We start from the raw sequence: 24121 nt of genomic DNA on the forward strand, positions 1-24121 counted from the left end.
ATACTTAACAAAAGAGTGTGAAACAACTGAAAATATGTCTTATATTCTAGGTTCTTCAAAGTAGCCAAGTTTTGCTTTGATGACTGCTTTGCACACTCTTGGCATTCTCTTGATGAGCTTCAAGAGGTAGTCACTGGAAATGGTTTTCACTTCACAGGTGTGCCCTGTCAGGTTTAATAAGTGGGATTTCTTGCCTTATAAATGGGTTTTTTTTTCATTTGCTGTCTGTATATAAATGGAGTGTTTCAGTGCATATATTGATATATCTGTTGGTGCCCTGATGAAGGGGTGTGGAACACCCAGAAACGCGTAGGCATTTACCAATAAACAAGGATATTATTACATGTTCCTGACTTGAGGATCTTTCAGCGGCGCGGACGTATATCTCTACTTTCACCGCCTTTGGATTTATTCTGGTCCTGTGGGACACCCATTGGAGATCCGCTGCAGCTGCTTTTTATACGTTATGGTGGTTGTGTCCTTACACAACCAAACCAGGTGAGCACCACCTTTTTATTATTCATTCCTATGTCTACAGGTGAAACTCTATTGGTCTTTGCGCTCTCTCTCTCTTTGTATTCATCTAGCTGCACTGTGGAGCGGTTTTGCGGTCTGCACCGCGTGCTGACGGTTTTCGTCTTTATTTGGGAGCTGCATTGAAGTCTTCACCTGGAAAGTTGTGTGTGTTTTTTTTTTTTTCTTTTTTTTTTCCTTTCACTATGGAATATTTTAAACATCGTGTTACTACAAGGGAAAGGCTTATCCTACAAGCTGTGGGAGCCTTTAATATACAAATATGTATGGATAATGAAGTGAATGCCATCTTTAGTGATGAGGAGACTTCCTTAATGAAAAAACTTTTTCATGAATTTGAGGACTGTATAAAAGATGAACTATTTTTTGGTACTGATGCGAGATTTTTGGAGTTTTATTTGAAAGAGAAGATTTGCCCAAGAGGACTGAGGATTTCACATGATTCTCCGTTCCCTGATGATAAAGTTTTTTCTAATGAATGGAAATCCATTTTGGATAATTGTATGATGAACATGCTGACTTGTCTTTATAAAAAACGCTCACAACTTTGTGGGCTTGCTGAAATTAAAGCGTTGGCGATCGTTAAAGAACTGGAAAAATATAAAAATCATCCTTTGTTTATGAAAATTAACTCTAGTATTAACACAGATATCCTTAAACTTGAACATGACATGATTCTAAAAAAATCAAAAAAACTAATTAGGGATCGTGATGACTACAACTCGAATGAGCTATCTAATTGTTCTGTTAATAAAAAGGACAATAATTTGTCTCCAAAAGTGGTGCCAAATAAACCCCTGGTTTCCAATACTAGAAATAATATAAATAGGTTTCGTACATTTTCAAACAGCAACAGACACCACTCAAATTCTACCTCCAACAAAATGAGTGATAAAAGAGCTCAAAGGGATAAAGAGACTGACACTATCCCATTGTCGAACAATGGTATTAGAACCTCTGATTCTAAATTAAACACGATGATAACAACACCTATGTCTTCTAATATTATTTTAGACAGTATTAGAGTTTCGCCTTTTGAGCCGAACAATATTGTTACAGTGCCGTCACCGTCTAATGTACCTGATGTAATCACTCCCCTTAACAAGGGTCCTGACATTAATATCGAACAGGTTATTGCCCAAATTAATTTAATTACTGAGGAAAGGAGGAAATCCTCTTCTTTTACACTCCCCGTGTATGCGGCATCTGATACTTCCTTATCCCTTTCACCTGCAAGGGAGGACCCTCCAATTGGAGAATTACTGGATTTCTCTATACATGAAAATATTGACCTCAGCAACACCCCCCCAGATACCGAGATCCCTGGGCCCTCTTCCAGGGATCATATTGTCGATAATTCCAACACAGGGGCAACTTGCTCAGTGCCTTTTTTACCCTCAGCACTGCCCATAAAAGGAAGGATAGATCATTTTTTCCAAAAAAGACTATAAAAAGAAAAAAATCCGAAGAGGGTGTAGAGGAGGGCAAAGGAAAAAAGAAAGAAAAAATAGATCCAAGGAATTAGACAAGACCATGGATTTTGGAAACATTTTTAATTTGTCCTCATATTCACTCACACATGATGAAAAACTCATTTTAAGTAAGGGTCTTTCCTTCTGTCCAACTAACACTCCCAAAGACTTTGATTTATTTTTAGACACTCAAGTCTTTATAAGGAAATTAACCCTTAAAAGACACTTTGCAATAAAAGCTGCAATAGCTCCGGATAAAAATATGACTATAAAAAAAGAAAGTGAAATTGAAGGAGGTTTACATCTGGATTTGAGAGGAAAATCACATTTTTATCCTCTAGAGAGTAAAACACACCATCTTAGTACCTTTTGATTAGTCAGTTCAAAAGGATTAATGATAAACCTTTTTTTCTAAAAAACGATAAAATAAACATCTCAAAAAAAGAAAAAATGGCCATTAAATCTCTCAGAGAGAATAAAGACATCATTATTCGTTCAGCAGACAAAGGGGGGGCTATTGTTATACAGAATTATGATGATTATGTCAAAGAAGCCAACAATATTTTGTCGGATACTAAATATTATAAAAATATTCATATTGATCCCTCCTTTGATTTAATTAAGGAATATACTACAAGAATTAATCAGGCCTTTGCTAACAAGAGCATTAATGAAACAGAGAAAAAATTCCTGACCATTAGGAGTCCCAATACCCCCTTCTTCTACCATCTACCCAAATTACATAAAAATCAAAAAAATCCCCCTGGTAGACCCATTATTTCAGGTATTGGCTCGCTTACGAGTAAATTGTCTGAATACATTGATAAAATTATGAAAATACATGTATTGCATCTGGATAGCTTCCTTAGGGACTCCGCACATTTGATTAATTTAATAAAAGAGATCAAATGGAAAGACACTTATACTTTCATCACTTTAGATGTAGCATCTTTATATTCCAATATAGAACACACAATTGGCCTTGCGGCTTTTAGGCACTTCTTAGATCTAGATAATAGGCTTATGGTTACACAAAGGGATTTTTTACTTGAAGGGTTGTCGTTTATATTGAACACCAACTATTTCACTTTTAGAGATAAAATGTAGCATCAGGTATCAGGTACAGCGATGGGGTCTAAAATAGCACCTACATACGCTAATCTTTTTATGGGTCTCTTCGAAAAAATATATATTTATAACTCCTCTTTTTTTGTGAACATCATTTTTTATAAACGGTACATTGATGACTTGATCATTATCTGGGATGCTGAACTTGTTGATCCGGCTGAGTTTCTAAATCATCTGAATGGAAACCTTTGGGGTCTCTCTTTTACACCCTATGTTAATCCTGAGACTATCAATTTTTTGGATCTCACATTATTTCCAATAGGAGAGAATATTTGCACAAAAACATATTTTAAAGATGTTGACACAAACAGCTATATTAATTTTAAAAGCGGCCATTACTCTAAATGGCTAAAAAATATTCCTAGAAACCAATTCTATAGGATTAGAAAGAATTGTACTCACAAAGATGATTTTATAGTGCAATCTAGCACTCTTATTAACAGGTTCAAAAACCAAGGATACCCCGGTAATCTAATCAAAAAAGCATATCTGGAGGCTTTAAATATAGAAAATAGGAATAGTCTATTGATAGGTAAAGAAAAAACTAAAAATGCCAAGGAGAGTAATTATTCCTTGAACTTCATAACTTCCTACAACAAATCTCATGGACAAATACGAAAAATACTAGAAGATAATTGGAAAATTCTTCTGGATGATCCCATACTGAAAAAGATCTTGCCTAAAAAACCGGGTATTACTTTTAGGCGTGCCCCCACACTAAGAAACATCATAGCTCCAAGTAGGATAAGGGATACGACAAAGAACAACAGTATGACTCCTGTAACATCCCGTAAAGGGGTTTTTAAATGTGGCAACAAAAATTGTCTATGGTGTAAAAGTATTACGCATGGTCTTACTCACTTTCAATCAAATACTAATATGGAGAGTTTTGAGATCAATAAATATCTCACCTGCAATTCTACCTTTGTTATTTATCTGATAGAATGCAGTTGTAATAAACAATATGTGGGGAGAACGATACATCCTCTCCACCTACGCCTCAACTCCCATAGGCATAATGTTCTTAAAGGGTTTTTAAAACAAAGTCTTTCTAGACACTGCACAATGGTGCATAATAAAGATTTTCTGAATCTAAAAATCAGCCCTATTGATCAAATTCCCGAGAATTATCCTAATAGGCTCCAAGAACTAAACAGAAAGGAAATTTATTGGATTTACAGACTGAATACTCTTAAGCCCTTTGGTCTGAATGATGTTTCTGAAGTTTTTTTATAGTTAATGTATAAGTTTTTCTATTTTCATAATTACTTCCTTATTGTATTACTATTCCTTTTTATTGTGTTATTCACAAGATCTATAAATAATATTGTTTTTCACATATATACACATAAATCCTTGGTTTTACATTTATCATAGTTTTTTGACACAAATATGGTGTTCCTCTAAAATCATGTACGCTATTATAAATATTCCCTCTTTTATGTTTTCCTTCTGGGAGTAGTATAATTCGAACCCGCATCGCAGCGCTCTGCTGGATGCTACTATCACACACCTCTCTCCTTCCACGCCACCGCACGTCAGGTGATTCACCACCTGTCTGTGTATCTCCTGTATTTAAGCCGCAGTCTTTATACTACATTGCGGCTTTTTCTCAGGATCCTATTACTACACATTAGGTCTCTACGTCACTACATGACATATGTCAGATAACCTGTTCCTTGCACTATTCCTCCGTTGACAGAGGATACTACTAGCTATATTTTATATGGGGGTACTTTTTATTTTTATTTTTTTTATTTTATTTTGTTCTTTCCAGTTCCATCTCCCTTTATGGAACGATATCTGATGGGTGTATTCTCATTAGAGTTTTTAATGTTATACACATATTTATTTTGTTCTTACCTAATGTGTACACTTACTTGTTAGTAAGTAATATTGCTTTTATGTAATTACTCCATTTGACTGATACCTTTGATTATTTATACTTTTCTGTCCAACATTATCTTTTTGCCCCCTTTTTTTTTTTTTTTCTCTCTCTTTTGCACACGGCCTCAGGTGCAAAGGTTATGTTTGGTTTTTTTCTGCTCTTCCTTTTTGAACCCTTTTTTTTCATTTGCTGTCTGTATATAAATGGAGTGTTTCAGTGCATATATTGATATATCTGTTGGTGCCCTGATGAAGGGGTGTGGAACACCCAGAAACGCGTAGGCATTTACCAATAAACAAGGATGTTATTACATGTTCCTGACTTGAGGATCTTTCAGCGGCGCGGACGTATATCTCTACTTTCACCGCCTTTGGATTTATTCTGGTCCTGTGGGACACCCATTGGAGATCCGCTGCAGCTGCTTTTTATACGTTATGGTGGTTGTGTCCTTACACAACCAAACCAGGTGAGCACCACCTTTTTATTATTCATTCCTATGTCTACAGGTGAAACTCTATTGGTCTTTGCGCTCTCTCTCTCTTTGTATTCATCTAGGTTTAATAAGTGGGATTTCTTGCCTTATAAATGGGGTTGGGACCATCAGTTGTGTTGTGCAGAAGTCTGGTGAATACACAGCTGATAGTCCTACTGAATAGACTGTTAGAATTTGTATTATGGCAAGAAAAAAGCTGCTAAGTAAAGAAAAATGAGTGGCCATCATTACTTTAAGAAATTAAGGTCAGTCAGTCCGAAAAATTGGGAATCTTTGAATGTGTCCCCAAGTGCAGTTGCAAAAACCATCAAGCACTACAAAGAAACTGGCTCACATGAGGACCGCCCCAAGAAAGGAAGACCAAGAGTCACCTCTGCTTCTGAGGAAAAGTTTATCCGAGTCACCAGCCTCAGAAATCACAGGTTAACAGCAGCTCAAATTAGAGACCAGGCCAATGCCACACAGAGTTCTAGCAGCAGACACATCTGTACAACAACTGTTAAGAGGAGACTTTGTGCAGCAGGCCTTCATGGTAAAATAGCTGCTAGGAAATGACTGCTAAGGACAGGCAACAAGCAGAAAAGACTTGTTTGGGCTAAAGAACACAAGGAATGGACATTAGACCAGTGGAAATCTGTGCTTTGGTCTGATGAGTCCAAATTTGAGATCATTGGTTCCAACCACCGTGTCTTTGTGCGACGCAGAAAAGGTGAACGGCTGGACTCTACATGCCTGGTTCCCACCATGAAGCATGGAGGAGGTGATGGTGTGGAGGTGCTTTGCTGGTGACATTGTTGGGGATTTATTCAAAATTGAAGGCATACTGAACCAGCATGGCTACCACAGCATCTTGCAGCGGCATGCCATTCCATCCGGTTTGCATTTAGTTGGACCATCATTTATTTTTCAACAGGACAATGACCCCAAACACACCTCCAGGCTGTGTAAGGGCTATTTGACCAAGAAGGAGAGTGATGGGGTGCTACGCCAGATGACCTGGCCTCCACAGTCACCAGACCTGAACCCAATCGAGATGGTTTGGGGTGAGCTGGACCGCAGAGTGAAGGCAAAAGGACCAACAAGTGCTGAGCATCCCTGGGAACTCCTTCAAGATTGTTGGAAGACCATTTCCGGTGACTACCTCTTGAAGCTCATCAAGAGAATGCCAAGAGTATTCAAAGCAGTCATCAAAGCAAAAGGTGGCTACTTTGAAGAACCTAGAATATAAGACATATTTTCAGTTGTTTCACACTTTTTTGTTAAGTATATAATTCAACATGTGTTAATTCATAGTTTTGATGCCTTCAGTGTGAATGTACAATTTTCAAAGTCATGAAAATACAGAAAAATCTTTAAATGAGAAGGTGTGTCCAAACTTTTGGTCTGTACTGTATATATATATATAAAGTTACAATTTGTGGCTTACCTTTAAACATTTAGGTAATTTAAAGACTCTCGTTCTCATACCTCTCACATTAGATAATATTAGTTACTTGTACAAACCAGAAGTATTGTGGGGAAATTATTCTTCCCTCTATGGCCATCAACTGGGATCACAAAATTTGATGTAAATGGTATTTTGCTCAAAATTTTACAACTTTTTGCGCTTTTGCATTGGTCCTAGGACTTTTTCAAAAATCTACGATAATAGACACCTGAGAACTATCGTTCACTGTAGTTGAAGTAAACCTGAGCTCATGGAATGTGTACATTTTATTTCCCGGTGCATGGACAGCCCAAAAGATTTGCCAAATTTATTAAGAGGCATGTGCTTCTTAATAAATTTGACGCATATTGCTTCACAATAGATTCAGGAGTGGCTTACAAGATGTCAGTCTTGATAAATTTCCCCATTGTGTCTCTTTTTCCTAACATACTGCAGTACAAAAATTTCAAACCAGAGTGTGATGGTCTTGTTTGCATTTATAGAACTGTGCAAAAGTTTTGGGCAGTTATGGAAAAGGGAAATAGAAGTAGCAAGTAAGTGCTTTAATAAAATAAGTGTTAATAGTTCATTTTTATCATAGTTTTAGTTTTTATAGTAGATGGTAGTTACAATGCAAAGTTAAAGAATAAAATAGAGAAATCTAAATTCTGTGAACAAACTGCTTCTGTAATTAAGTTATAAATAAAATTTGACTCATCAGTCCGAAGCACCTGCGGCCATTTTCTGCTCCCGACTTCATATTTTATCATGCATAGTTGAAGCACTTGGCATTGTTTTCAAAACTGTCTTCTACAACCTCACCTTTATAGCAGAATTTAGCTGTTGCTCACCCAGTTTTAATCCTCATACACAGCTTTTTCTGTTTCAACCTACTGAGTTTCAACCTACAGTCATGGCCAAAAGTATTGAGAATGAGACAAATAGTAATTTTTCCAAAGTTTACTGCTTCATTTTTTGTAATGGCAATTTGCATATACTCCTGAATGTCAAAGAGTGATCAGCTTAACAGCAATTACTGTACTTGCAAAGTCAATATTTGCCCAGAAAATGAACTTTAACCCCCAAAACACATTTCAACATCATTGCAGTCCTGCCTTAAAAGGAGCAGCTAACATCGTTTTAGTGATTGATCCATTAACACAGGTGTGGGTGTTGATGAGGACAGGGCTGGCAATCAATCAGTCATGATTAAGTAAGAATGACATCACTGGACACTTTAAAAGGAGGCTGGTTCTTGGTATCATTGTTTCTCTTCAGTTAACCATGGTTATCTCTAAAGAAACACGTGCAGCCATCATTGCACTGCACAAAAATGGCCTAACAGGGAAGAGTATCGCAGCTACAAAGATTGCACCTCTGTCAACAATCTATCGCATCATCAAGAACTTCAAGGAGAGAGCTTCCATTGTTGTCAAAAAGGCTCCAGGGCGCCCAAGAAAGACCAGCAAGCGCCAGGACCGTATCTTAAAACTGTTTCAGCTGCGGGATCAGACTACCAGCAGTGCCGAGCTTGCTCAGGAATGGCAACAGGCTGGTGTGAGTGCTTCTGCACGCACTGTGAGGCGGAGACTCTTTGAGCAAGGGCTGGTTTCAAGGAGGGCAGCAAAGAAGCCACTTCTCTCCAGAAAAAACATCAGGGACCGACTGATATTCTGCAAAAGGTACAGGGAGTGGACTGCTGAGGACTGGGGCAAAGTCATTTTCTCTGATGAATCCCCTTTTCGATTGTTTGGGACATCTGGAAAACAGCTTATTCGGAGAAGAAGAGGTGAGCGCTACCACCAGTCTTGTCTCATGCCAACTGTAAAGCATCCTGAAACCATTCATGTGTGGGGTTGCTTCTCAGCCAAGGGAATCGGCTCACTCACAGTCTTGCCTAAAAACACAGCCATGAATAAAAATGGTACCAGAATGTCCTCCAAGAGCAACTTCTCCCAACCGTCCAAGAGCAGTTTGGCGCCCAAAAATGCCTTTTCCAGCATGATGGAGCACCTTGCCATAAAGCAAATATGATAACAAAATGGCTCATGGAACAAAACATAGAGATTTTGGGTCCATGGCCTGGAAACTCCCCAGATCTTAATCCCATTGAGAACTTGTGGTCAATCATCAAGAGACGGGTGGACAAACAAAAACCAACAAATTCTGGCAAAATGCAAGCATTGATTATGCAAGAATGGACTGCTATCAGTCAGGATTTGGTCCAAAAGTTGATTGAGAGCATGCCAGGGAGAATTACAGAGGTCTTGAAGAAGAAGGGGCAACACTGCAAATATTGACTTGCTGCATTAACTCATTCTAACTGTCAATATAACCTATTGGTACTCATAATATGATTGCAATTATATTTCTGTATGTGATATAAACATCAGATAAACACTAATAAAAACCAGAGGCCAGCAGATCATGTGAAAATATAATTTTGGTGTCATTCTCAAAACTTTTGACCATGACTGTACATATGAAAATTATAATCATTATCATCTGTTTAGTAAATTGGTTATGCTTACACCTGACTATAATCTTACAAAATCCTTGTTTGCAACCATCCTTGGAAGAATTGAAGCTGTTGTGAAGGCAAAAGCTAGTCACACCAAATATTGATTTGCTTGAGATTTCTCTTTTGTTCCATCACTTTGCATTTTGTTAATTGATAAAAATAAACTATTAACAGTTCTATTTTTGAAAATAGAACATTTTCACATTACTGTATATTTTAGTATTTTTGATCAGAAACATTACTAAAATTACAATTTGCAGCTGCTGTGTGACTCGGTTAATTTAGTTTAGGTATTGCTTTAAGTAACTGGCAATACAATGTATGTATAAAAGAAAGATCTTCTTGTTTTGATACATTTCCATTAGTGTTGGAATCTAAGCTAAAGGCAAACATATTAATGGCCAATACTATTGTAAGCACTGTGGAGATGAAATGGTGCATCTTGTGCATTCATGCAGAATCTTGCACTGCTACCAAGATTTATGAGGTTGTGTGCTGGGGTCTTTACGTTATAAGAGATGGACTGTTAGTTCGTCATACCATTTAAGCATATGACCACTTACTGCATAAAATGGACATACATACTTTCTCTCATTTAATGATTAATGAGCTATAGCATAAAGCTTCTGGGCTGCATAAGAAAAGCTATATTTGGTTCAAATATACTGTATCTATAATGGATACATTTGCTTTAAAATACCAATTAAGGCACTGCTTCACAGACTCCAAAAAAACATTACAGCCTGAAAAAAATATTGGTTTATTTTATATATCTAAAGACATTTTGCTTATTAGCAATGGAGTATTGTGTGTGTGGGGGGGTGGGGAGGTACATAGGTGCAGGTGCATTTGCCTGATGGAGGAACTAAATTTTGCTCTACCCCTGCTCCCTCTGTAGCTTGTTTTTGAAGCAGCACAGGGGTTCAGAAAGAGCCCACCCCTCCACTAGCGAGCTTGATTGTTAAAGCAGTCAGGGGCTGCTTTCACATCTCAGTCGGTGCTCTAGTTTCCTCTGCCGAGGACAGCATTGCATTCAAGATAAGTTAGTTATCCGCTGTTGTGCTCTCCATGGGCAGCCACAGAGATGACAAAGCCTGCAGTGTACTTTCCCACAAGGCCTTTCCTCTCCCATCACTTGTTGTAATTTTCTGATCGTAGAGACATAGACCTGTTTAAGGAACTGTATCAAATTTTAGAACGTATACTTGTTCACTGTTAAAAAAAACAAACCACTAACGTTATAATAAACTTTGAGTTTTTGCATACTTTTCCTAACCCTAACTAGGGTTAGGGTTAAAACTAAGTTTATGGTATGAGCTAGGACTAGGGTTCGGGTCAGAATTAGGTGTAGGTTTAGGAATAGGACTAGGGATTAGGATAGGTTAAGTTTAGGACTAAGGTAATAAAATAGTTACAATACGTTAAAAAAACACAAAAATTTAATAAGTTAAAAAAATATATAACAGTGTATAACTTTTTATTTTCAAATGTTATTTTCGGATTTTAGCATTAAATCTGAAAATAACTAGAAGAGCATAGGGGAAATTCTATGTCAGTATTTTCTGAAAGTCCAATACATGTGCTTGGGGTATACTTTGGCGATCCGGCCAAGGACGAGACTTATCCAGCGCCACCCCTGTCCAACACTTGTATAAAGGGTTCAATACTGGACTGTTGGTGAAGATGCTTTGGCATTGTAATGTCCTATGGGTTAGCGATCATAATATACAAGCCTTGCCTATGCACTTCCTATCAGCTCAATCTTATGCAGTCTTTACTGACTTAGTACAGTTGTAATGCATGTATTGTCTCGTGTTGTAATGTATCATTTTGTGTATATGGTTATAAATAACATTTTCTTATTGATGACTATATAAATTCAATTTTTTGTTCATTTATACAGAATTAGATAAAATTGTTGGTTCCCTTCTTTTAAAGTAAGAAAAACTCACAATGGTCACTGAAATAGCTTGAACCTGAAAAAAAGTAATTTTTTACTTCAATTTACTGAATATCAACTAATGAAAATCAGATATTGGTTTTGAATTATTGTATAATTTAAAAATAAAAAAATGAATAAAAATGGCCTGGATAAAAATGATGGCACCCATAGCGTAATATTTTCTGCAAATAAACAATTTCCGTAACTCTCAATGAGACTTCTGCACCTCTCCACAGGTATTCTGGCCACTCCCTGTGAGCAAACTGCTACCGCTGTCTCAGGTGTGAAGGTGCCTTCTCCAGACTGCATTTTACAGCTCCTTCCACAGATATTCAATAGGATTTAGATCAGGGTTCATAGAAGGCCACTAAAGTATAATCCTGTGATTTAATCTTAGTCTTTCTTGAATGTTTTTAGCTGTGTGCTTTGGGTCATTATCTTTTTGCAGGACCCATGACCTGTGATTCAGACTAAGCTTTCTGACACTGGACAACATATTTCACTACAGAATTTCTTGATAGTCTTGAGATTTTATTGTACCCTGCAGAGATTCAAGACACACAGTGCCAGGAAAAAAGCAGCCCCAAAACATAGTGAGCCTCCTCCATGTTTCTCAGTAGATAAAATGTTCTGTTCTTTGTATGCTTATTTTAGTGTCTATGAACATAGAGCTGATGTGACTTGCAAAAAATGCTCCAGTTTTATCTATCTGACAAAGAAAATTCACCCAGAAGCTTTGTGGCTTGTCATTATGAATTTTGGCAAATCCCTGTCTCTATGTTTTTTGATTTGCTTTCAACAGTAGTTTCCTCCTCCGTTGTCTTCCATGATGTTCACTTTGGCCAAAACTGCAACAGATGGTACAATCTGACACTAATGTACTTTGACCTTGGAGTTCACCTCTAATCTCTGTAGAATTTGTTCTGGGCCCTATGGTTACTATTTGTTTTATTCATCTCTTCAATTTGTCATCAATTTTCCTCTTGAGGCAATGTCCAGGGAGGTTGGCTACAGTACCATAGATCTTAAACTTAATACGTGCAACTGTAGTAACAGGAACAACAAGCTATTTGGAGATGATTTTTTAGCCTTAACATTCAAAATTTTATATCTAATCTACACTGTGTGCAGAATTATTAGGCTAGTTGTATTTTAGAGGATTATTTTTATTATTGATCAACAACTATGTTCTCAATCAACCGAAAAGACTCATAAATATAGAAGCTTAATATTTTTGGAAGTTGGAGTGTTTTTTTTTTAGATTTGGCTATCTTAGGAGGATTTCTGTTTGTGCAGGTAACTATTACTGTGCAGAATTATTAGGCAACTTAATATAAACCAAATATAATCCCATCGCACTTGTTTATTTTCACCAGGTAAACCAATATCAGTGCACAAAATTTAGGAATAAACATTTCTGACATGCAAAAACAAAAACCCAAAAAAATTGGTGATCATTATAGCCACCTTTCTTTATGATGACACTCAACAGCCTTCCATCCATAGATTCTGTCAGTTGCTTGATCTGTTTTCGATTAACATTGCGTGCAGCAGCCACCACAGCCTCCCAGACACTGTTCCGAGAGGTGTACTGTTTTCCCTCCCTGTAGATCTCACATTTTATGATAGACCACAGGTTCTCTATGGGGTTCAGATCAGGTGAACTAGGGGGCCATGTCATTATTTTTTCTTCTTTTAGACCTTTACTGGCCAGCCACGCTGTGGAGTAGTTGGATGCATGTGATGGAGCATTGTCCTGCATGAAAATCATGTGTTTCTTGAACAATACCGACTTCTTCCTGTACCACTGCTTGAAGAAGTTGTCTTCCAGAAACTGGCAGTAGGTCTGGAAGTTGAGCTTCACTCCATCCTCAACCCGAAAAGGTCCCACAAGTTCATCTTTGATGATACCAGCCCATACCAGTACCCCACCTCCACCTTGCTGGTGTCTGAGTTGGAGTGGAGCTCTCTGCCCTTTATTGATCCAGCCTCTAGCCCATCCATCTGGCCCATCAAGAGTTACGCTCATTTCATCAGTCCATAAAACCTTTGAAAAAAGTCTTAAGATATTTCTTGACCCATTCTTGACGTTTTATCTTATGTTTCTTGTTCAAAGGTGGTCGTTTTTCAGCCTTCCTTACCTTGGCCATGTCCCTGAGTATTGCACACCTTGTGCTTTTTGATACTCCAGTAACGTTGCAGCTCTGAAATATGGCAAAACTGGTGGCGATTGGCATCTTGGCAGCTTCATGCTTGATTTTCCTCAATTCATGGGCAGTTATTTTGCGCCTTTTTTGGCCAACATGTTTCTTGCGACCCTGTTGGCTATTTGCCATGAAACGCTTGATTGTTCGGTGATCACGCTTCAAAAGTTTGGAAATTTCAAGACTGCTGCATCCCTCTGCAAGACATCTTACAATTTTGGACTTTTCAGAGCCCTTCAAATCTCTCTTCTGACCCATTTTGCCAAAGGAAAGGAAGTTGCCTAATAATTAAGCACATCTTATATAGGGTGTTGATGTCATTAGTCAACACCCCTCCTCATTACAGAGATGCACATCACCAGATTTACTTAATTGGTAGTTGGCTCTCAAGCCTATGCAGCTTGGAGAAGGACAACATGTATAAAAAGTATCAAAGTGATCAAAATACGCATTTGCCTAATAATTCTGCACGTGGTGTAATCTGAGACAACTCTGCCCTTAACTTTCTTTGGTCCAAGTTCAGTGTGGTATACACCATGATACCAAACAGCACAGTGACTACTTTTCACCATTTAAATAGACTGGCTGATTAAAAATTCGCAGATCAGATAGCTGTGATGCTAAGTACACAACACACCTTAGTGTAACATGTCCTTATGGGCAAATTATTTCCAATCTTTTCTAAAGGTATCATCATTTTAGTACAGGCCATTCTCATTAGTTCTTATATTTTTCATGTTTTCTGTTGAACGAGAATTTAAAAGCAATGTCTGATTTTCATTACTTGATATGCAATGAATTTAAATAGAAAATTACATTTGTCAATTTCAAGTTATTTCAGTGACCATTCCGGGTTTTTCTTACTTTAGCAAAAAGGTAACAACATTTTTTTCCACATCTGTATGTGTTTTGTTAACTCACCTTTCACACTCAACATTTCAAGACACAAGAAAACAATACTTTGGCTCTGACTACTTTATCAGAGGCATGTAGCAGTGATAAGCGGCATATTCATTGATACTGTATACAATCCCTTACATTTTTTGGGAAGGTCGGGATTCCAAGAAAATTGGTGATAATACTCTTAGAGAATAAAGGTCATTGGAGTTGAGATGGGTGGATAGTTGTTTTATGACTTGCTAGAAAACTTTTCAGAGGTTAATGTCTGTACTGATTTCTCTGTTTTAATTATCATTTGCAATCCTTAACTAATAAATAGATACCTCAAGCCAATATTAACCCACAGTGGTCCTCCTCTCACAAGCACATTGCCGCAGTGGTGCAGTCCCATCGCCAGAGTGCTGACCAGCCCCAAGGCCTACGCGGTAAGTCTAAATATATACTAGTCCACTGTATGCTATGATATAAAAAGAAGCCAGAAATCAGCTTATCTAATTCCATATTAAAGTATATATCAGATATACTATATATAATACTTGTATATATGATCTCTCTCATATTGACAGGGATCTCCGTGCACTCATTTTTTTCTATCTCTTGTCTTTTTCTGTCCCTTTTTAGTTGTATTTTTTATTCTAAATAAATTTCCTTCTTATTCAAGTCACCTGTAAAAAGCAGATCATTGCTAGGAGCACAGATTTTTATATCAAAATTAGAGCTGTTTAACAGTGACATTAGTTTGTAGCCAAGACAGCAGGACCACCAACGTCCTGGCAGCAGCTTGATGATTTCAGGTCTCCCATGTTAACATAAAAAAAGTTGAGTGTGATATAAAGATAATAGGGGTTTACCTATGTATTTTTTCATAGATTTTCAATTTTATGTTTTTTTTTCTACTTGATGCTTGTCCTATTCTGATCTATTTATTTCATGGTATGTATAAAGCTTTATTAAAAAAAATAGAAGGCACAGTGAATTTATCTTTTTTAACAGATCAGCTTTTCTGCAAAATGGTAATCATTATGTGGATATGCAATAAGGGTTGGCATGTACAGTCTTGAGCAATATTGCAACTTCACATTAATTTAAAAACAACAACAACATTGAAAAGCTCTCCTTTTCTTATGAAATAAAAGACTGAATTAAAAATAAGATATATACAGTGGTGTTAAAAAGTGTTTGCCCTTTTCTTGATTTCTTATTCTTCTGCATGTTTGTCACACTTAAATGTTTCAGATCACAAAACAAATTTAAATATTAGACAAAGATAACACAAGTAACCACAAAATCTAGTTTTTAAATGAAGGCCTTTATTATTAAAGGAAAAAGAAATCCAAACCTGCAGGGCCCTGTGTGAAACAGTGATTGCTCCCCCCCTTAAAACATATATGATACATATAAATATACATAATTTAGTTATGTATTAAAATACTGTATGTCTATGATAGAGCTACTGTATGTGTTAACATTGGGATATGATTGAGCTATTAACATTTAGGTATGATAACTATCTATATACACTGGGATATGATAGAGATATCTACTAACATTGGTGTATAATGAAGCTTAGTAATAACAATGAGATAGCTGTCTGCTGACATTTGGATATGATAGATCAACCTGGTATTGGAGAAATTACAGTAGTTTTAGAAAATGTTTTAAGATAAACCTGTTAAAGGGAACCTATTAGGCAATTCATGCTGCCCAAACCACAGGCAGCATGACGTTCACTCTGGCTGCATGATAGCAATCAGGTGTATTATGCTCTTAAAGGAGACTTGTCACCAGGTTTTTCCCATATAAAGTACAGCCAGCACCTTTTATCCCTCTGGTACAGCATACTAGAATGCTGAATATAAGTCCCCAAAGCGCCCTGTATAACACAAAGAGCTTTTATTATACTCACCTACAAGGCGCACCGGGTGCTTTGTGTGGATGACGTGTAGTACGTCATCCACACAGTGTCCCCTATCGCACTCCTGCTGATGCTCTTTGGCCTTTCCCTGCACATACGCACTGCAGTACTTTACTCTGCTTTCGGCAATTTAGAGAGAAGTACGCCTGCGCAGAAGCGCAATGGAGGACACTATGTGGATGACATAGGCCACGTCATGCACACAAAGCAAGAAGGAAGACAGTGATCCCAAGAAGAGAGGAGGCGCCGGATCAACACCAGCGACGCACATCGGACTGGACCGCCCCATAGGTGAGTATAACAAAAGCTCCTTTTTTGTGTTATGCAGAGAGCGCACTGGGGACATGCATACAGCATTCTAGAATGCTGTATATAAGGGCTTGCAGGTGCTGGTTGTACTTTCTATGGGAAAAACCTGGTGACAGGTTCCCTTTAAATGCTCCAGCATTTCATAGAAATATACTTTGAAGATCTGGCCAGGGACGATAATAGTCCAGCGCCACTACTGTCTGGCACTTCCCAGTGCTGCTCCACGTGATTGACAGGTCTCTCCCTATGTACTCGCAGGAGAGAGACCTGTCAATCACCTGCAGCAGTGTTGGAAGGAGCTGGACTAGTCAGGACTCTGGCAGTTCAAAGTTGTCTTGCGCCATATGTGAAAGTATCACCACTGAGCTAGCTGTTGACTGCAACAGTCACAAGTATACAACAGGTCAACGTGCCTGAGTGATTTAATAGATATGTAATGTTTGGTCTTATTCCTGCAGCTATGAATGCTTTTTTGAATTAACATTTGGATCTTATAGAACTATTAACAGTGGGATACTATGAAGCTACCAATTAACAATAAGTAACAAGTACTATGTAAGTACTTGCAGTTAAAATATAATCTTTTCTGAATTTCTTTTTAAGCAGGAAGAGGTGAAAGATGATGACATGGACTACATTGTTAGCCACGATGAACTGACTGCATCGTATGAAGACACCTTACCGGCTGCCAACCAGCCCCCTACTGCACAGCAGGGCAGTGATGAGCCCACACAGACAGAGGGTACAGATAATGTACAGGAGGGAGATCTTGGACTTGGGAGATATGACTTTTCGCTTGACAGAGGATCATATCCCCCTCGTTTCAGCCAGCCTGGGGGAAATCTACACATATAATTTGCTATTTAAATGCAGATATTACTGGATATAGTCTATGTCCTAGATGAAAAAAGGGATTTTTAATTATTTAGCTAAACATATTGCATTGACACGGAGCCAGACATTTTGTAGTCAATAGTCGTGAAGTGTAACTAGTCGGTTTACTAGGGACCAGTGATATAATTTAATACCTCAAAAAAGTGTCTTTTATGGTGTGCTGAGTTTGAAAGAATGGGGTCTTCTTTGGGAGATGGGGGTCTGTGACTTCCACCGATCACTAGAACAATCTGCGGTACTCTCACCAGGGGCACATACATGTTGTTGTCTTTAGTTTCTGGTTAGTGAACATAATACTATTTTCCCTGCCAGTAAAGTCTCCATTCCTTTAATTTATATATAAAAGTGCACTTTTATAACAAAGCTATGCACATGTAGGTTCATATTCGTCTTCTGTCCATATAATTGCCAGATTTACATGTACTGTAGAATTGAATGTGCCTCAGGCTAAATCCTACGCAAGCTTGGCAGATAATAAGTGTTCGTCATATCCAATCACTGGCCCATGTAAAGATGCAACCGGTCAGATGGCAAACAAGCACAAACTTTGTTCATCAGCTGATTGGATAGGTTAAGCGGCCTAAAAATCATTGGCACTTAATCTACCTATATAAAGTTTGCATTGGTGGATGTAAAAGGGCATTTAAAGGCCTTAAAGTCCATTTTCATCAGTAGATCTTGGAATAATAATAATTTTTACAATTGGATGTGTTAAAAAAATGTTCCTATGCTGAGATAATCTTATAAATGTGCCCCTGCTGTGTACTGTGTAATGGCTGTGTCTGACCATACAGGAACATTGTCTGATTATATCACATCTCCTGGGCAGGGGAGGAAGGAAAATAAAGTATACAGATATTACAGCAGGGAATCACAGCTGATTCTTTCTGTGAGGTAAGTCATGTTTTTAAACAGACATGGACAGAAAGCAGCATCTGCGATTCCATGATGTCCTGTCTGTATACTCTTTTGTGTCCTCCCTGCCCAGGAGCTGTGGTATGATCAGACCATGTCCCTGCACGGTCAGACACAGCCATTACACAGTACACAGCTGGGGCACATTTATAAGATTATCTCAGCACAAGAACTTCTTTTTTAACAATTGAGAAAATTATTATTATTCCAAAGACTTATTGATTAAAATGTACTTTGTTCATGGGACAACCCCTTTCAACAAATGCCAATGGACGAATTATACTGTATATAGTATATCATTAGAAATCTACCCATGTAAATCCAAAGTAAATCTGTCTCCATGTTTCAGATTTTGTGTAAAGAAATCCATAAGGACCTATAATATTTTATATAAGATGAAATGTATACCTCGAAGTATAGATAGAAGACATATTACAGATTTAGAAGTATACAGAAATGATCCTGATTATTAAATCTTAACTTTAAGTAAGTCCATGTTTCACAGTCTGTATAGGGACCGCAATGCACAACCTGTCCGCAGGTCTCTGGCCTGCACTAACAGCCTCATATATGTCCATAAGGCCTCCTTCACACGTCTGTATAAAACCAATGCTGGAAAAAACAGTACTGGTGTCATCAGTGTTTTGGATCAGTGTGTCATCAGTGTTTTGGATCAGTGTGCCATCAGTGTTTTTCTGGTATGGATAAAGAAAAAATGAAATTACTAAACTTTTCCTGTACTTTGCAGTGTTAAACACGTGCAGCATACGAATGACACATGTACGCCATCCGTGTTCTCTACATGTTTTACACGGACCCATAGACTTGTATTGGCTTTGGTCATTTGTGCTGCTGGTAAAAAAAAACCATGTGCACAGCAGCATAGGTTATAATGGGTAAGTGTGGTATCCTTGAAAAAAAACAGATGCCACATGCACTGCAAACACGGCCATGTGAAGGGGGCCTTAGGATATGTGTTCAGTTAAGATTAGCAAACATGGACGTATAAATTCAGCCTATTAAATGATATATGAATGTAAAAAATAAAAAAAAAGTATAAATCTAAGGCTTTGTTCACATTTGCATTGAGAAACTTTAGTGAAGACTTCTTTATGTTAGGTGTGAAAAATAATACTGCATGCAACTTTGCTTTTCCCGTTAAAGCGGCGGACACCTCAATAGAACCCAGTGGACCCCATTATAATTCACTGTGGTCTTGGAGGCGGTTAATGTGTGACAAGCTCGATATTGTGGCTTCTATTATAAATTTAAAAGGAAACGCAAATGTGAACAGTTCTTTATATTGTGGGAAACATTAACAGAAAGAGATTTATTGTCATAAGTTTTGTGGCTGAAGCGTAGTCAGGCAAGAAATTAGAACTTGGGGAGAATCTCCCTAAAAACAGTCTAACATATAGGACTAATAAAAATAAGCCTCAGATCCTAGAGGTGATTGCTGGGGTATGAGATGAGTTCCCAATCAGTGGTGATCCAGCTCAAAGGACAGCCACTGAACTCCAGAACGTGCCACATAAACTCTGAAGATTTTTTAAAGCCTTTATTCGAAATGCGTTGTTACTGCAGGGAAACTGCAATAAGGCATTACTTACTAGAATGCAGTCCCTTTGGTTATGGGATTATCAGGGTGGGCCTTCATCAGGACAATACAAATAGTAGCCAATGCTATGACTGCAAAAATTGACCAATCTCTAGACACAAAGCCCCAATAACTTCTCAGCCCCTTTCCTGGGGAACCACCATGTTTATTGTAGTAAGGCCTGGACTACTTATTCTCTCCCGTGCCCTCAGAGAAGAACACATCTTGCAAGCTTTTTAATGCAATGTGCATGGAAAGTGGAGGAACACAATTTGTTTCTGAAAGTGGAGGAACACATTTTAATCATGTTATTCACCTCCACCCATAAACTCTCTCTGAAGTTCCCACCAAATGCTTATTGTAGGGTACTAGATAAGATGTGGGGTGGAACTCTGGCAGGCCGGACCATTTAAATATACATGGGTCCAAATATTTCATATCGCAGCCAGGTTGATGGGGGTCCCAGAGGTTGAACGTAGACAAAAGAACATCACATTATAAGGGATGAAGATATGTGCAATGTTTTTTAGACTTTTTCACTAAAATATTGCCTGCATCACTTGTTATATATGACCCACAGTAAACCTCCGCCGAGCACTGTAGCTAAATGAATTCTTTTATTTTACATTTATAAATTTTATGTTTCTTCATTTTATAATCGAAAATAAATCTGAATGTAAAGATTAAAACTGTAAACTGAATTAATGGGGCATATGCTAACAAGTGTAAGAAAATCCATAAATACCATCTCTAAACGATTAATTCCTTCCATAAAATAAACAGCTGCGTAAATTGTATATTTAAAACCCTAGAACTAAAATCAGGGATTTAGTAGATTAATATTATCTGTTCCTGACACTAGAAATGGCAGTACATTCATTATCTGTCGTCGTCAATTGCGGTCTCACCCCAGTTATTTAAAGAAACTGTGAATTCAGTGCACTCTTTCCAAGAATGTAAGAAATAACTAGGAGTGTAATGTAACAGGATAGGCTTTAGATACCAGCATTTTTATTTTAAGTTTATTTTATCTATTTTGTTTTTTCTAACCTTACTCCAATTAAAATCCCAATTCTTCCCTTAAAACAGCTGTAGAGTTAAATGCAGCCTCCCATAGCTGAAGGTTATAAAATTCAGATTTATACAGTACTTATTAATCTTAAAGGAAATCAAGCATCAGGTTTTCGCCACCTAATGTGAGAGCAGCATGATGTAGAAAAAGAGACCCTGATTCCATTGATATGTCACTTACTGGGCTGCTTGATGTAGTTTTGATAAAATCACTGTTTTAATCAGCAGGAGATTATTGGTAGGGGATGCCATGTAGTCCTCCATACCCAGGAGCTCTGTAAAATTCTTCCCCCACCACTGATTGGCATCTTGTATAGGCTGAAAATTTCTAATCAGTGGTGTGGGATGGGTTATATAGAGCTCAGCATTCAGAGAACTGCTAGATCTGCAGCAGAGAAAACAGGGATTTTATTAAAAGTACAGCAGGCAGCCCAGTAAGTGACACATTCCTGGAATCAGGGTTTCTACTCCTATATCATGCTCCACTCAGATGTGGGTAGCAAAAAGCTGGTGACAGATTCCCTTTAATTATAAGTACTTGTTCGATAAGCTCCAAAGCACCCAATTGTGGTAACTGGAGGTAACCTGCATGTTATGGTTTAACCCTATGAAATAAAAAAAAATATGAAAAACTAAAACTAATATAAAAGGTAAATAAACACTATCTCTAAAAAGTAATCCCTCCCATAATATATAATAGAAATATAGAATTATTCCAGTAGCAGAACATATGTATTTTTTCACATGAATTTTGAAGCAGATTCCTTTAATTACTCCTTAAAAAAAACTTTCCTATTGATATCAATGGGAAAATACATCTATAGTGCATGTAGTGAGGTTTTTATTTCCCTTTTTTTCTTTTTTCATTATTGAAAAAGTGTCACGTCAACTTTTGGCTCATTTTCAGAGGGGGAAACGCATCAGATTTGTCTATGGAATAAATTGGAAACAGAGCAAAAAAAAAAAAAGCATCCCATACAAAAAAGCATCTGGACCTCAAAGAATTCACCTTGTTCAATCTTGGATTGTTACTAGATGTTATTCGTCATTGATTTTAGTCTGACCTTTAATGTGAATGGCAGACACAGCGACCACAGTGACCTGAGTTGGTTTTGACCATAATTTGTGGATTTTCCTCATGCAGAAGTGCAAAATTTGTTCTAGCTGAGCAAACAGTAAAGAAAGGGCCATTGTAACATGGTATTACACGGACAATAGGTCGACAGCCGCTTGTACCTAGTAATATAATTGTTCTGTTGTCAGCTACTTTGAAGTCGATAGGACCATACTTCTCTTGCTAACTAACTTGTCATATTGGTCTAAGTATGAGGGGCGAGATGGGAGGAGCTGTGCAGAAAACAGATTGCCGGAATTTTTTAACGACACTGTTGGCTGCGGTGCCTCCGAGTTGGCAGTAAATAATGATTCTGCTTAATCAGGTCATATTTCCCAAATATGCCAACAGTTTAATAACTATCAATCTTTAGAACACATTTGATAATATATCCAACCATGTAAATATTTAAGGGAATGAAAGAAATACTTGAGCAAAAATGAAGTACTGTACGATATATCCTCAAATATATAGGTTTCTATGGAGAGGAAATCCTTTCGGAGCTTTTTTGGTATGTGTCATTTTTCCTCTATGTCCAATGCAGATTTATGTTTTGTGGAGCCTCATCTGTAATGTTACTTACTCAGTTGTATACTATAGGATGCACCAAAAATGGCATCAACTTGCAAATGAGATTAGGCAATATCTCATATAAAATATAAAGAAAATCTCTGCAGCCACCTACCTTGGTGCCTACATTTGTTAACTGGAACTTTCAGTCTTCAGGACTATTTCTAGGTGTTTATATTTTTAAAGGGAGTCTGTCAGCACACAATGACTGTTTAAACCAAGCACCGCACCTTGTATGGGACATAACCCTAATAAAAATCATACCTCTAGTGGCCAAATCTGTTGCTGCCTTTGGCACAGATTGTCCTTTAGGCTGTGTGTCCACGATGCGTTTTTCAAGCGTTTTTGCTGCGCAATTTCTCCAGCGGAAACGCTTTTAAAACTCTTGGTAATACGTGCCCCATGGTCCCCAACGACAATCCGCATGTTCTGTGCACATGCTGCGGAATTTTCCGCAGAGGATTTTATGTGCGGAAAAATCCGCTTATGTTTAGCTTTTCTGTATGTAAATCCCATTTCCTTTAGGTGGTTTCTTACAGTTCGGTCACAAACATTGACTCCAGTTTCCTCCCATTCGTTCCTCATTTGTTTTGTTGTGCATTTCCTGTTTTGGAGACATATTGCTTCCGGTCTTGACGCTTTGATGTCTTCCTTGGTCTACCAGTATGTTTGCCTTTAACAACCTTCCCATGTTGTTTGTATTTGGTCCAGATTTTAGACACAGCTGACTGTGAACAACCAACATCTTTTGCAACATTGTCTGATGATTTACCTTCTTTTAAGAGTTTGATAATCCTCTCCTTTGTTTCAATTGACATCTCTCGTGTTGGAGCCATGATTCATGTCAGTCCACTTGGTGCAACAGCTCTCCAAGGTGTGATCACTCCTTTTTAGATGCAGATCTAATTTGATGCAGGTGTTAGTTTTGGAAATTAAAATTTACAGGGTGATTCCATAATTTTTTCCTCAGAATTGAGTGAGTCCATAATTTTTTCCCTCTGCTTGGTCTGAAAAAAAATTACCCTTACTGAGTACCACATTTTTAATCTGGATTTATTTTAGTGTTTCTTAAAGCCCTAAAGTTGCCATTTGAAATTACTTTAGTTTTGTGCCATGTCTGTGATCTGCTTTTTTTCAACAACATTAAACAACTGAATGAACATCCTCCGAGCCCGTTGATTCCATAATTTTTGCCAGGGGTTGTAAAAAATGGATGCCACATGGATGT

The 24121-nt window shown here is 37.7% G+C and overlaps 1 protein-coding gene across 1 annotated transcript in view; it reads left to right on the plus strand.

Moving 5' to 3' along the window:
- SLC9A9 (solute carrier family 9 member A9) overlaps positions 1-18379 on the plus strand; it is a 1175306-nt gene extending 1156927 nt beyond the window's left edge. The window contains exons 15-16 of the mRNA XM_073674666.1: positions 14828-14933; positions 17339-18379. Of these exons, the coding sequence (XP_073530767.1) occupies positions 14828-14933; positions 17339-17587 (355 nt within the window). The 3' untranslated portion in view covers positions 17588-18379. The remainder of the gene's footprint in view (positions 1-14827; positions 14934-17338) is intronic.
- The last annotated feature ends 5742 nt before the right edge of the window (positions 18380-24121 follow it).

Source organism: Phyllobates terribilis, unplaced genomic scaffold (assembly GCF_046119375.1).
Source record: "Phyllobates terribilis strain yellow unplaced genomic scaffold, ASM4611937v1 Scaffold_3__8_contigs__length_932513732, whole genome shotgun sequence".
NCBI classification, from domain to species: domain Eukaryota; kingdom Metazoa; phylum Chordata; class Amphibia; order Anura; family Dendrobatidae; genus Phyllobates; species Phyllobates terribilis.